The sequence below is a fragment of the Heterocephalus glaber genome, unplaced genomic scaffold (assembly GCF_053883595.1).
Source record: "Heterocephalus glaber isolate CG9 unplaced genomic scaffold, H.glaber_assembly_v1.0 deba00001481, whole genome shotgun sequence".
NCBI lineage: Eukaryota > Metazoa > Chordata > Mammalia > Rodentia > Bathyergidae > Heterocephalus > Heterocephalus glaber.
Genome location: NW_028258317.1, coordinates 15693029 through 15706703, shown reverse-complemented (window position 1 = coordinate 15706703; position 13675 = coordinate 15693029). Strand labels below are relative to the sequence as shown.

Here is a 13675-nt window from a genome sequence, read left to right as displayed (position 1 = left end):
TTTAGTTATCAAAATCTGGGAATTTAACATTGATAGAATTTATTTAATGCACAGTTCAGAATTCAATTGGTGCTACTTGTACCAATGATATCCTTTATAACTTTATTTTTCCCCTAGTTCATGATCATCATTGCATTTAGTTAGTGTCTCTTTAGTCCTAATTATTTATTTTGGTTTTTTGAGATGAGGTCTTGATATATAGTTTATGCTGGTCTTAAACTGATGTAGCCCAGGGTGCCCTCAAACTTGCAGTGATCTTGCCTCAGCCTCCTAAGTGGTGGGCTTAGAGGCATATGCCACCATGGCTAGTTTCTTTAGCCCTTCTCTTTAATCTGTAAGACTTTTTCAGGCTTTATTTCCTTTGACCTTAAACCCCCTTATTCCCTAATTGGGAATTGAACCTAGGGCCTTTGCATTGAGCTACCTCCTTTTTTTTGAAACAGGGTCTTGCTATGTAGTTCAGGTTGGCCTTGGACTCACTATGTAGCCCAGGCTGGCCTTGAACTTCTGGCAACCCTCCTGCCTCAGCCTCCTAAGTGCTGAGATTATAGATATGTGCCACCATGCTTGGGTCCAGCCCTTTTCGAGAGAGGGAGAAAGGAAGGAAGGGAAAAGAATAAAATGAATAGAAGGAAAAAAATGAAAACAAGGCTTTTGTAAATAAGGAGGGGTGGAGGAGTTAAAGGGAGAGGAGAAGATTAGAGAAAAAAGAATCAAGATATATATGTACAGGTACAAATTCCTTATGATGAATGTGATCATTATATCTAAAATGTACCAATAAAATTAGTTTTAAAAAAATTTTGAGACAAGGTCTTGCTAGATTGCTCAGGTGAGACTCAAACTTGTCATCCTCTTACCTTAGCCTCCCGAGTGCTGGAATTACAGGTGTGCACTACTGGGCTTGGCTAACATTTTTTTGTTTTTTATTTTGGAGACATGGTCTCACTATGTAGTCTAGGCTGGCCTTGAACTCACTATGTAGCCTAGGTTAGCCTCAGATTCATTATTTTCCTTTTTCAACCTCCTGAGTGCTGGGATTTCAGGTGTCCACTACCACATCTGGTGTTAACACTTCAAATTTTATTTTGTAGAATGTCTATGAATTTGAATTTGTTTAATACTTTCTCTGATTAAATTCATCTTAGGCATTTTTGGCAGACATACCATAGAAATAATTTTGTGGCTGTCTTAGTTCAACATAGGAAAAGGAACATATTTTTACTGAGAATTTGTCCTTAAATCCATACGAGACACTTTATCACTTTTTTTTTCCTTTGGTAGTGATGGGGAAGAAACCCAGGGTACTTTTTTTAGTACTGGAGATTGAACTCAGGAAGCCCTACCACTGAGCTACATCCCTGCTTTTTTGGTTTTAATTTTGAGACAGGGTCTTGCTGAGTTACTCAGTTGTCCAGGCTGGGCTCAAACTCATGACCCTTTTGCCTCAGCCTTCCTGAGTGCTTCGATTGTAGTAAGCACCTCTGCTTCCAGCTACTTTTTATCTTTTTTTTATATATAACTATTATCAAGCACACACACATACAAAAATTAAAACCATTCAAAGAAGAGCAATACAAGGGAAAAAAACTACAATAATATTCAAATACAGTAGAACTCAACCAAAACAAAACTGAAAAGCACTTAAACATTTTTTCATATAACTTAAAAAAGCATCTCCAGCACCAACAAGACACCAGAGGATGTGATTTGTTTCAGAAAGCTCCCCAAAACCAACACTGAACAAATAGTGGTCTGGAAAAAACTCCAGTTAGCTAGCAGACTCCACATAAGCCAAGCTTCTCCCTAATTTAAATTTCGATACAGTCATATGACACGCTATGGAAACAATCTGAGAACTATGTTATTAGGCCATTTCATCCGTGTGTATCCTTAATTACACTTTCAGTTTCTCACACTAGAGAAACTATTCAGTATTTACACATGTGTGTCCTCTTTATTTCACTTAAGAGGATGGCCTCAATATGCATCCATTTAGCTATAAATGTCTCTAGTTTCTCGTTCTTTATGGCTGAGTAGGACTCCATTTTATAAAAAAACCGCATCTTCTTTATCCAGTTTCCAGTTAATGGGCACTTGGACTGTTTCCAAGCTTTCACTATTACAAACTGTGCCGCTATAAACATGGGTGCACATATATCGCTGTGGTATGATTCTTTTAATTCTTTTGGGAAGATACCAGCAGGGGGATAGCTGGGTCGAATGGGACCTCTAAGCCTAATTCTTTGAGGTATCTCCATACGGATTTCCACAGTGGTTGCACCAGTCTGCACTCCCACCAGCAATGGAGAAGGGTTCCTTTCTCTCCACACCCCCACCAGCATTTGTTACTGGTTGATTTCTTGATAGCCATTCTTTGTGGGCTGAGGTGGAATCTCAGTGTTGTTTTCATCTGGATCTCTCGAATGACCAGTGATGTTGAACATTTTTTCATGTATTTATTTGCTGCTTTTACTTCTTTGTCTGAGAAATGTCTGTTCATTTCACATGCTTATTTTTGAATTGGGTCTTTGAATTTGGGGGGGGTCTGATTTTTTTCAATTCTTTATATATTCTAGATAGTAGTCCTTTTTCTGAGATACAGTTGCGAAAAATTTTTACCCACATTGTAGGTTGTCTCTTAGCTCTGTTGATGGTTTCTCTTGCAGTGCAGAAGCTTTTTAATAAGATAAGATCCCAGTTGTTGATTTTTTGTGCAAGTTCCCATGGCCCTGAGGTTTTGTTCATAAAATCTTTTCCTATACCAATGTCTTCAAGAGTTCTACCTAACTTATCTTCCAGCAAATTTAGTGTTTTTGTCTTAATAATTAAATCTTTAATCCATTTCGATCTTAATTTAGTGCATGGTGATACTTTTTATCTTTAATTGTAGTAAAATACACATAAAATTTGCCATATTAGCCTTTTTTAAGTGTATACTTCAGTAGTGTTAAGTACATTTACATGGTTGTGCAACAAATCTCCACAGTGTCATTTTGCAGAACAGAAGCTATACCCATTAAACAGTAACTCTCTGTTCTTACCTATTCCACTCTCCTGGCAGTTATCCTACTTTCTGTGTCTATGAAATGTTTGTTTTTGTTTTTTTGAGACAGGGTCTCGCCATGTAGTTCAGGCTGACCTTGAACTCACTATGTAGCCCAGGCTGGCCTCAAACTCATGGCAGTTCTCCTGCCTCAGCCTTCCGAGTGCTGGGATTGCTGTGTGCCATCATGCTTGGCTGTCTGAATTTGACTATTCTATAGATCTCATATAAATAGAATCTTAGAGTATTTGTCTTTTTGTAACTAGCTTATTTCACTTAGCAAAATGTCCTCAAGGTTCATGCAGGTTTTAGCAGGTCTCAGAATTTTCTTTCTACTTTTTTAAGGCTGAATAATATTCATATATATATATACCTTTTTGTTGGTTAATTCATTCCTGGATGGACAGTTGGGTTGCTTCCACCTTTTGGGTATTGTGAATAATATTACCAGGAACATAGATATATATGAACATCTCTTTGAGATCTTGCTTTCAATTTTATATATAACCAAGTGCTGTATAAAGTATATATTCCCAGAAGGGGAATTGCTGGATCATGTGGTAATTCTGTTTCTGAGGAACTTCTGCACTGTCTTTCATACTGGTTGCACCACATTATAGCCTGATCAATAAATAGTGCACAAGAGTTTCACATGCTAGATACTTTTTATCATTTTCATTAAAGCGACATAAAAATCCTTTGGGCAATAGTGGATATTATTACCTGATTTCATAAAGTAAAGAAGAAACTCAAGCTCAAAAAGTAGGTACTTTGCAAGGTCACACAGCTAGTGACTACTGGTCAATATTTGAACTGAGTGAAGGACTCTTTTTATTGTTCATCTGGTCTCCTGGGAGTGGTAATCATGTGCCTCAGAAGTTCCCTAGAGGGCTGGTGAGAAAGTCCTGCTGGTCTGAATGTATCTTTTCTCCTGTGTAATCTTATTTCTTGATCATGTTAGTTTTCCAGCCTTCTACGACAGTGTTTTAAGGACAGTGTACCGAGGAATCCCCTTGGGCTCTTGTTGAAAGATGTAAGGCAGAGGGCTGTTCCCTCAGAGATTTTGGCTTTATTTTTCAAGATAGAACTTTTAAGAACCTCCATTTAAAATAAACAGTTTAGGTGATTCTGATGCTTATGGTCCAGATCATGCTTAAAGGACGTGTTCTATGATGTCTCTGATTTCTTCAGTAATTTCTCACAGGAAATGGTTTCAAACCCCTCTTCCCCCAGTTATTTTTGTCTTATTTGGCAATTGGTAGCTAATAGATTTACTTGCATTTGCTTTGGCTTATGATTTTGGTTGGTTAATTTATTCTCATATTTAATTTGAAATAGTAAAGTGAAGGTGCTTTGAGTTAACCGAAGAGTACTTTTTTTTCTTTCCTCTCTCAAGTAGGCTTTGATAGATTCCTATGGGGATATTGCTGTCATTTTCTTTATCTCCCCCCCCCCCCCCGCAATATTGGGGATTGAACTCATGGCCTTTGTACTGAGTTACATCTCCAGCCCTTTGTTATTTATTTACTTTTTTATTTTGGTGCTGGGGATCAAACTCAAGACTTTGCGCTTGTGAGGCAGGCGCAGTGCCACTGAACTAAATCTCCGGTCCTGTTATTTTTTATTTTAAGACAAAGACTCACTAAGTAGCTAAGTTGCCCAGGCTGGGCTTGACCTTGCAATCTTCCTGCCTCAAACTCCCAGGATGCTGGGATTACAGGTGTGTGTCACCATGCCCAGTTTATTTTCTTAATTTTTTAGTTAACACAGGCATAATCTCTCTGTTGACCTCTTATGGTATTTGACAAGGCCATGTTAGCTCACTTCCCTCTGTGGCCTCTACTTTGAATTTATTTGTTTGTTTTTTGAGACAGAGTCTTGCTATGTAGTTCAGGATGAATTCACTATGTAACCTAGGCTGGTCTTGAGCTTGTGGTGCTCCTGCCTCAGACTCCCATGTGCTGCGTTACAGGGCTGTGCCACCATGCCCTCTACTTTGAACATAGCATCCTGGCCATGAGTGCCATGCCATCGTGCTTCAATTTATAGATTAAATATTTGACATATCTCTGGGATGGATGGCTAATTTCTGACCTCCTACAGCTTGGAACAAAAATCAAGTGTCAGCTTGAAAAGCGAATTGTTCATCTGAGGTATAATAGTAGAGATCTAGTAACTTGATGTGCTTTAGTAGCCAGGAATGAATTACCTGGGTTATCTAGTATACGTAATATCTAGATGTGTGATGCTGCCCAAGTTAACTGTTTGCCTTCTTTTTCTTTTCCCTTCAAAAAAATTGCTAATACAAGCTTTAAAAATTTTCCTAAGGATTAAATAAGGGCAAGAACTATGACTTATAATGGTGATGCCGTTATTGACTAAGGCCAAATACTACTTGAATAAATAGTTGCTGCTTAGGACTCATGGGATACATGGATATCTCATATAAAGGTTAAACTCCTTTCTGGATTTTGAGATTTGTAGAGTTATTTGTGCTGGCAGGCTAGGTTCTAGCCTGAAAAGTCAATCATTGAATTTTATTAAGATTTCTCTACATAGAGAGGATTTTACAACGCAGCTTAGTCACATTTGCAGATTATCAGGAAATTTTCAGACTTGTTTTGACATCCCCATGCCTGTTTACATAATCCTCATATGCAACCTAAACCCTCGGTGGCCCTGTAGAATTGTCTTTATAATCAGAGACCTGGCTTCATTTCCTTATCATACCCAATCCAGCCTAGCCAACTGGAAATTATTTTCTATTAAGTTTTAGCATGCAGCTAGAGGAGAGTGTACTGAACTGGAAGGCACGGGGCCTTCCTGGGTGACCTGCCATTGACAGAATGATTTTGGACAAACTACTTTCTGGGCTTAAAGTTCCTTGTCTATCTAGAGAATCAGTGGTTGAACAGGATGCTTTCTGAGCTCTGTTTCAGCTTTGTGAAGATTCTGTGATTCTATTCTATTGCTGTTTTGAAATTTGTTTTTAAATTTTTAAATGATTTTTTTTTAAATCTCCTCAGGCAGATGTGTGGAGCATGGGCATACTCTTATATGTACTTATGTGTGGCTTTCTACCATTTGATGATGATAATGTTATGGCTTTGTACAAGAAGATTATGGTGAGTATTGCAAGGCATGGAACTTTAATGTAAATGTTTTCTATACTGCATGCTTCCATTTAGTAGAGTACAAAACAGGAAAAAATAATTTGGTGTTAGAATTGTGTGTGATAGTAGCTATCATTTGGGAGTGGCTAAGAAGGAGGTGAGGAAAGCTTCTGTTTCCTGATCTGGGTGCTGGTTATACTTGTATATTCAGGTTTCGAAAACTTATCAAGGTGTACACTTTTAGGTGCAATTTTATATCACACTTCTTCAATAAAAAGCTTAACAAGGGCCAGGGATGTAGCTCAGCAGCATAGCACCTGCCTAGCAAGCTCAAGGTTCTGAGTTTGATCCCTGGTACCCTCCTTCCAAAAAAAACTTAACAAAACAAAACCAAACAAGATGTTCTGTATTTTAGGTTGACCCTCAAATTAGGTAAGTAAACATGTAATATTTTATAAGTAGGAATTTTTTTTTGTATCCAAAAATAACACCTTACTAAGGTACTGTGTTAAATCACATTTTCCTATTGAGCTATGATAATGTAAGAATTCTTCACTCTTTTAGGAGGGTAAAAATTTGGCTTCAAGGTATAATAAGATCATAGTTAAGAGTACTGGTAAGCTGTGTGCCTGGGATTTAGCTCAGTGGTACCACACCTACCTCACAAGTGCAAGGTCCTGAGTTCTAGCCTTGGTACCGCAAAAAAAAAAAAAAAAAAAAAAAAAAGTACTAGAGTACTAGTAAGCTTTGTTTTTGTTTTTAACAATTGACTTTTTATAAAATGATAAATGTACGTATTTACACACACGTCTCTATTTGGCCACACGAGACTCAAGTGGTTAGATGACGTTTCTGATTCTGTCACACCTGGCGCTCACACACCCCTCCCTGGGCCTGCTGAGGGCTGCCGGGGCCCGATGGGGTGGTGGGCACAGGGCAAGGCACTGTATAAATAAATGCAAAGTGCAAGAACTTGGGGAAAGTTAGTGTACACCTTGAGGAAGAAATGTGGCAAGGTCCACAAGAGAAAGGCCACGTTTCATCCAAGCCCCTCAGCCCGGGCAAAGAGCAGGGCAGAGCTGCTCTGAGGCCGAGGGGCACCGCCACATGGGGTCCCTTCTTCCTTCACATTTCACTGGCTTTGGAACAGTCCCCAGGGCTTGGCTGGGAAGGGAGGCGGTTCTTTGGGAGTAGATCCACTTAGTGCAATTGTCTCTTAGTGCAGAGCCAGCCCTGGGGTGGGTGCTGTGCTCCTGAGGTCACTGGTCTGTCCCCTGGGGCAGCTTGGTGTCAGCGAGACCCTCTTCAGGTAGCTGAGCTGAGAGAGAAAAGCAAGAGGGTAACTCCTGTCCAGGGCTCCACCTGAGTCACCAATCTCAGAACCCCAACACCCTCTTCCCAAGAGGCAAAGCCAGCTTCACCCCATGGGACAAGCCCATTCCCTGGCCTGCAGGTCTATGAGGGGAAGATGCCATCCCTGCTTGGCAGAGGGGTCATGATTTGCTATGTTGAGGGGCTGCAGGGGCGGCTTCTCTGCACCACAACCACCATGATGCCAGGTCCTGCTTGTCTAGAGGAGTGAGGGGCTCAAGGACCCAGCTACGGTGCACAAGGAATGGCCTGGATGGAGGGCAGCCTGACTGGGGTGAGCATGCTGTCCAGCCAGCTGGGGTCCATGTTCCTCAGATCTGTGAAGACACGGTGTAGGCTCAGCCCAATATCACCCGCAGGGCTGTCAGTTTCTGGCTCCTCCTTGCAGCTGAAGTCTCCATAGACAGATGCAGGCTGAGCTCCAGGTTCATTGAGCAGGTACCCCTTCCCATCCACATTTGTGGGCTGCCACTCTGACTGCTCCAAGAGCTTCATGATGTCCTCTGGGATCTTCCCTTCCTCATCCTCGTCTGTTGCAGCTTCAGATGTGGAAGGCATGGGTGACACCTGGAAGTTGTACAGGTCACTGGTGCTGTCTGGCATGATTTCCACTGGCAGGTGCCAGTCTGGGAGAGTGCTACTGATGGCACGTGGCGACAGCGCTGGAGTAAGGGCCCACTCCCCGTCCAGGTCCTGCCCCAGGTAGGCCTGAGCTGTGTAGATGCTGTGATCGTCAGGCAGGGTGCAGCTGCTGAGTCCATCGGAGAATGCGTCAGGGCTGGAATCCCCACATGACTTCCTCCTGGCCTTGCTCTTGGTGTCACGGCTGGATTTGGACTTTCTCTCTTTCCTCTGGTTCTTAGTGAGAGGTGGGAGCATCCAGTACACCCGAACAGCTGAGCTGCCCTTGTTCCTGCTCTGGCCCTTCACCTCCTCAATGTCTGGCAGGGAGTTCATGGCACAGCGAAAGTTTGCCTTCCACGTCTTGGGATCTGGCTCCTTTTCCCCTGCTTTGTATCGGCCTGTATGAATGGCCCAGCTGCGGAAGAGACAGGCATCCTTATTGATGTCCCAGCCATGCTTGGCTGCATGCTTCCACGGGATCTGGAAGATCATCTCCTCTTTATTAATCCAGATCAGCCCTGGGATTTGGTTGGAATTAATCTGCATCTCTAGCCAGGGTCTCATGTGCATCCGAGTGATGGGCATGTTGGCTCTGCGACAGGGGCGACCCGCCGGCTGTGCCCAAGAGTCCTGGAGAGGCGGGGGCTGCCGTGCGAGGCGGGCAGAGGGCAGAGGATGCCCGGATCCTGAGGCCGCGCGCGGGGCACAGCCGGCCTCGGCTGGACCCGACTCCCGCTGGCCTCGACTCCCGCTGACCTCAGCTCGGCTCGGTCTGGCCCGGCTGGGGCGCACGTCCTGCCTCGACGAAGGAGTGGCGCACTCTGCCCCGGCCGCGGTGCGGAGCAGCCAGCTTTGTTAAAATCATATATATATTAGAGACAAGTGGTTGCATGGGGGTGGGTAGTGATTGCCAGTGGGTTTGAGATTTCTTTGGGGATGATGAAAACATTCTGGAATTAGGTACTGATGATGATTGCACAACGTGTGTGTGTGTGTGTGTGTGTGTGTGTGCGTGTGTGTGTGTGTGCGCACGTGCGCGCTAGCTGTTGTGGTTTATATCTGGATGTCCCCCAAGAGCCTCATGTTTTGGAAGAGGATTGGACCATGAGGACACTGTAGTTCACTTTATTTTAGGAGTTGGAGCTTGGTTGGGGGACGCAGGTAGCTGGGGGCATGACCTGGAGGGGTAATATCTTTCTGGCTCCTCTAGTCTCTTTTTGCTTCTGAGCAGCCATGATGTGAACAGCTTTCTTCTGCCTAGGCCCTTCCACTATGCTGGTGACCATGCAAGGATTGAAATTTCTGAAACATGAGCAAAATAAACCTGTCCTTTAGGTTGTGGGTGTTAGATATTTTGTCTCAGCAACAAGAACGTAACTAAGACAGATATTAGTAATGAGCCTGAGATCATCATTGTGATGCTACCTGACCGTGTGGTTCATAAGTCTTTGGAACTGGTTCACACGAGGAGTTTGGAAAAATTTGGAGATGCTGGCTGGAAAAGCAGCTCTAGGTGCTATAAGCTGAGTTTAGTGGGAGATCTGGTCAGAGTTTAGAAGACCAGAATGCTGATAAAAAGGCAGACACTAAAGACAAGGCTTAGGAGGTTTCATTTGGAAATAGGGACTCCATTGGTAGCTGGACTCCAGACCATGAGTGTTATGCTGTGACAGAAAGTTTGACTACATTTTACTCATTTCCTGTGATTTTGTAGGAGACTGAGATTAAGAGTGGAACACTTAATTAATCTGGAAGAGGAAATTTCAAGACAGCCCAGTGTTCAGGCTGTAGCATGGATGCTGCTTGCTATTTTTAGGTGGCAAAAAAGCCATTTGAAAAGTTTTCTGTTTCCCTAGAAAAGAAGAATCGGCAAAGTTTTAGTAGAGGAGAGTTTGGTTGCTGAAAAGACTAGCATTAAAAATAAGCCAAATACTTTGCATCAGGGCAGTAGAAAAGATGCCTTGTTGGCACGTCAGGAACCAGGAAGACCCCACTCATTGCAAGCTAAAGTTGTAAGGGTGAAAGATTTTGCTTTGAAAAGAGAGCCCAAGGACACTCTACTTGAAAAGAGCTAGCTAGGAATTTGTTTCACAGTCCTCAGCTGTCTAGGCTCCCAGAGGCTGCTGTGGCCATGAGTCAAGGGGGCCTGGTTACTGCTCAAGATGGCAGCAGACCTTGACATTATCCATGTGGTGCTCTTTTTACAGGCATATAGAATGCAACAGTGGTGGGGTCAGGGAGACTTCCATCCAGTTTCAGAAGGCCTGGGAGGCCAGGTAGTATGCATTTGAGAGGACAGTATGTGAAGCTTGAGCATGAAGCTTAATGTGCACTGGAAACCCAAGAAAGTGGAAAAGCTAGCAGTGTGGAATGACTGCTGAGGAAGGTTGTAGGCAGTTAGTGGAGCCTACTCAAAAGAGAGGCTATGGTAGCTGCAACTGATAGAGGCAGGGCTGCCCACGCCCTTTAGAGCTTGCATCTTGCCACCTTTTGCCCGGGCTACTAGACCTGGAACTATAGGATTTAATGTTTGCCCTGCTGAGTTTTGTCTTGCCTTGTTCTCTTTTCTTGTTCGTTCGTTCGTTCTTTCTTTCTTTCTTTCTTTCTTCCTTTCTTTTTTTGGTACTGGGGGTCAAACTCAGGTCCTAGTGCTTGCGGGGCAGGTGGTGGAACCACTGAGCTAAATCCCTGGCCCTATGTTCCCATCCTTCTCTGTGCCTCTATTACTCTTTGGAATGCTAATGTTTACCCTGTGCTATTTGTTGGCACCCGAGTTCTACAAGAACTTCAGAGAAGATCTAAAACCAATACTCCTCAAACTCTTTAATTAAATGAAGAGGGAAAGAGTACTTCCAAAATTATTCTTGGAAGCGAGCACTATCCTAGTCCCCAAACCAGACAATGATCCAAGAAAAAGAGAGAATGACAGGCTAATATCTCTAATGGCATAGATGCAAAAATCTTTAACAAGATACTGGCAAATAGAATGTGACAAATCATTAAAAAGATCACACACTACAACCAAGTAGGCTTCATCTCAGGTATGCAAGGGTGGTTCAACATATGTAAATCAAGAGCAAGGTCCTGAGTTCGATCCCCGTTGCTGCAAAACAGAAAAACCACATGGTGCTGGCGGCACAAAAACAGGCATGTGGGTCAATGGAACAAAGTAAAGAAACAGAAACAACCCCAGGCACATTCAGCTATTTGATCTTTGACACAATGGGCCAAAAACATATACTAAAGGAAAGATAGCCTCTTTAATAAATGGTACTGGGAAAAGAAGATATTCACATGGAGAAGATTGAGTCTAGACCCATATATCTCACCATGTACTAAACTAAAATCAAAATGGATCAAAGATCTAAATGTTAAAACAGCAAACTTAATCGGCTAGAAGATAAAATAGGTAAAATTTGAAGACATAGGTATAGGCAAGGACCTTTTGAACAGAACCCCAATGGCACAAGAAGTACTGAAATACTGAGAATCAACAGATGAGATTATATCAAATTAAAAAGCTGCACAGCAAAAGAAACAACCAACAGAGTGAAGAGACAACCTACAAAAATTTTTGCCAGCTATTCCTTGGATAGAGGCCTAACATCTTAGAATATATAAGGAACTAAAAAAAAAATGAAACTTCCCAAAATAAAAAACCCAATCAAAAAATGGGCAACCAAAATGAATAGACACTTTTTAGAAGAAGAAATACAACTTCTTTTTTTTTTTTTGGTACTGGGGATCGAACTCAGGATGTTGTGCTTTCAAGGTGGGCACATTGCCACTGAGCTAAATCCCCAGCCCAGAAGAAGAAATACAAGTGGTCAATAAGTACATGTAAAAGTGTTCAACATTGCTGGCCTTTAGAGAAATGCAAATTAAAGCTACATTGAGACACTATCTTACCCCGGAAAGAATGGCTGTCATCTAATAATATCATGGTGGTGAGGATGCAGGGAGAAAGGAACTCTTCTGTATTGTTGGTGCGAATGTGAGCTAGTACAACCACTATGAAAATCAATCTGGTGATTCCTCAAAAAACTAAAAATAGAGGGCCGGGGATTTAGCTCAGTGGTTACACTGCCTGCCTTGCAAACGCAAGGTCCCGAGTTCGAATGCCAGTACCAAAAAAAGAGCCAACTCAAAATAGAAGTTCCATTTGACCCAGCTATCTCCCTTCTAGGTACCTTCCCCAAAGAATTAAAGTAATGATGTAAGTAAACATTCATATCCACATTTATAGCAACACAATTTATAGTAGCTAGATCTTGGAAACAGCATATATGCCTATCTACAGGTGAATGGATAAAGAAAATATGTTATTTATACACAGAGTGCTACTCTGCCATAAAGAAAGATAAACTTGAGACATCCATAGACAAATGAGTGCAATTTGAGAACATAATGTTAAGTAAGTCAGACACAAGCTTGAATATCACATGGTTTCTCTTATATGAAACTCAAAGTTATTTATATATAAAGAGCAAAATAGAATATAGATAGATAGGAAGTAGGAGAAGTCCAAATAATTCCCCAAATTATCTATTCTATTATAAGAGAATCTTTTTTGTCTATGACTTGTACTCTGAGTAACATTTTGGTCATTCCTTTAAGATTAAGATACACAGTGTATTAACTATTGGTGTTCACTAGTTATATTATGAAATTTTGTTTTATTTTTTCATAAAAGTGAGAAGAGTACTTTTTAATATTTTCTTTATTAACATCTACTTGCATTACATTAAAATAAAGGATCTCCACTTTCTGTGGATTTTGGCAAATCAGCCTTTTTGTGTCTTAGTTTCTTCTTCTATAAAATAGGTGAAATACCAACACTATACATAAAACATAGGGTTGGTAGGTGGATTAAATGAGTTAATCTATGGAAGACATTTAGGATAGAGCTCAAATAGGAACCATTATTATTAACAGGTATTTCTAAATTTGATTTGCTAATATTTTGCTTAGGACTTAAAATTTGTCCCAAAAGTTATGTGTGTTTTTTCCTTGAACTAGGTTTGTTTGTTTTACTATTACTTTTTAGTCTCCTAGTTTTTACTAGCCCATAAAGTAAATTGTGGAGTATTATTCCTTTTCCTTTTCTTTTTTTTTTGAGGTGTCAGAGTTTAAGGTTAGAATTGTCCATTTCTTGAATGTTTAATGGAATGTGCTTCTTTTTTTTTTTTTTGGTACGTTTTAGGTATACAATATAATTACATTCATCATTGGAAATTTGCACCTTTACATAATCTCTCTTGGTTCTTGTTTTTCCCCTTTTCCCTGCCCTCCCTTCAACCCCTCCATCCCTCCCTATTTACAAAGACTTTGTTTCCATTTTTTCATTTTCTCATATTGATTCTAATGGAATGTGCTTTTGTTTTTTTTTTTTTTTTTGGTACTGGGGATCGAACTCAGGACCTTGCGCTTGCAAGTCAGGCGCCAGAACCACTGAGCTAAATCCCCAGCCCCTGGAATGTGCTTTTAAGTGAGTCTTTGCCTATACATTTAAAAGCAATGT

At 41.3% G+C, this 13675-nt stretch overlaps 1 protein-coding gene and 1 pseudogene across 5 annotated transcripts in view; one reads left to right on the top strand and one right to left on the bottom strand.

Moving 5' to 3' along the window:
• The window catches only part of Melk (maternal embryonic leucine zipper kinase), a 94622-nt gene that overhangs the window by 28180 nt on the left and 52767 nt on the right, over positions 1 to 13675 (top strand). For all 5 annotated transcript variants that reach the window (XM_087183689.1, XM_087183688.1, XM_087183690.1 and 2 more), the window contains one exon: positions 6073 to 6171. In XM_087183689.1, coding sequence (XP_087039815.1) covers positions 6073 to 6171 — 99 coding nt within the window. The remainder of the gene's footprint in view (positions 1 to 6072; positions 6172 to 13675) is intronic.
• On the bottom strand, positions 7638 to 8807 carry LOC101699375 (interferon regulatory factor 1 pseudogene; annotated as a pseudogene).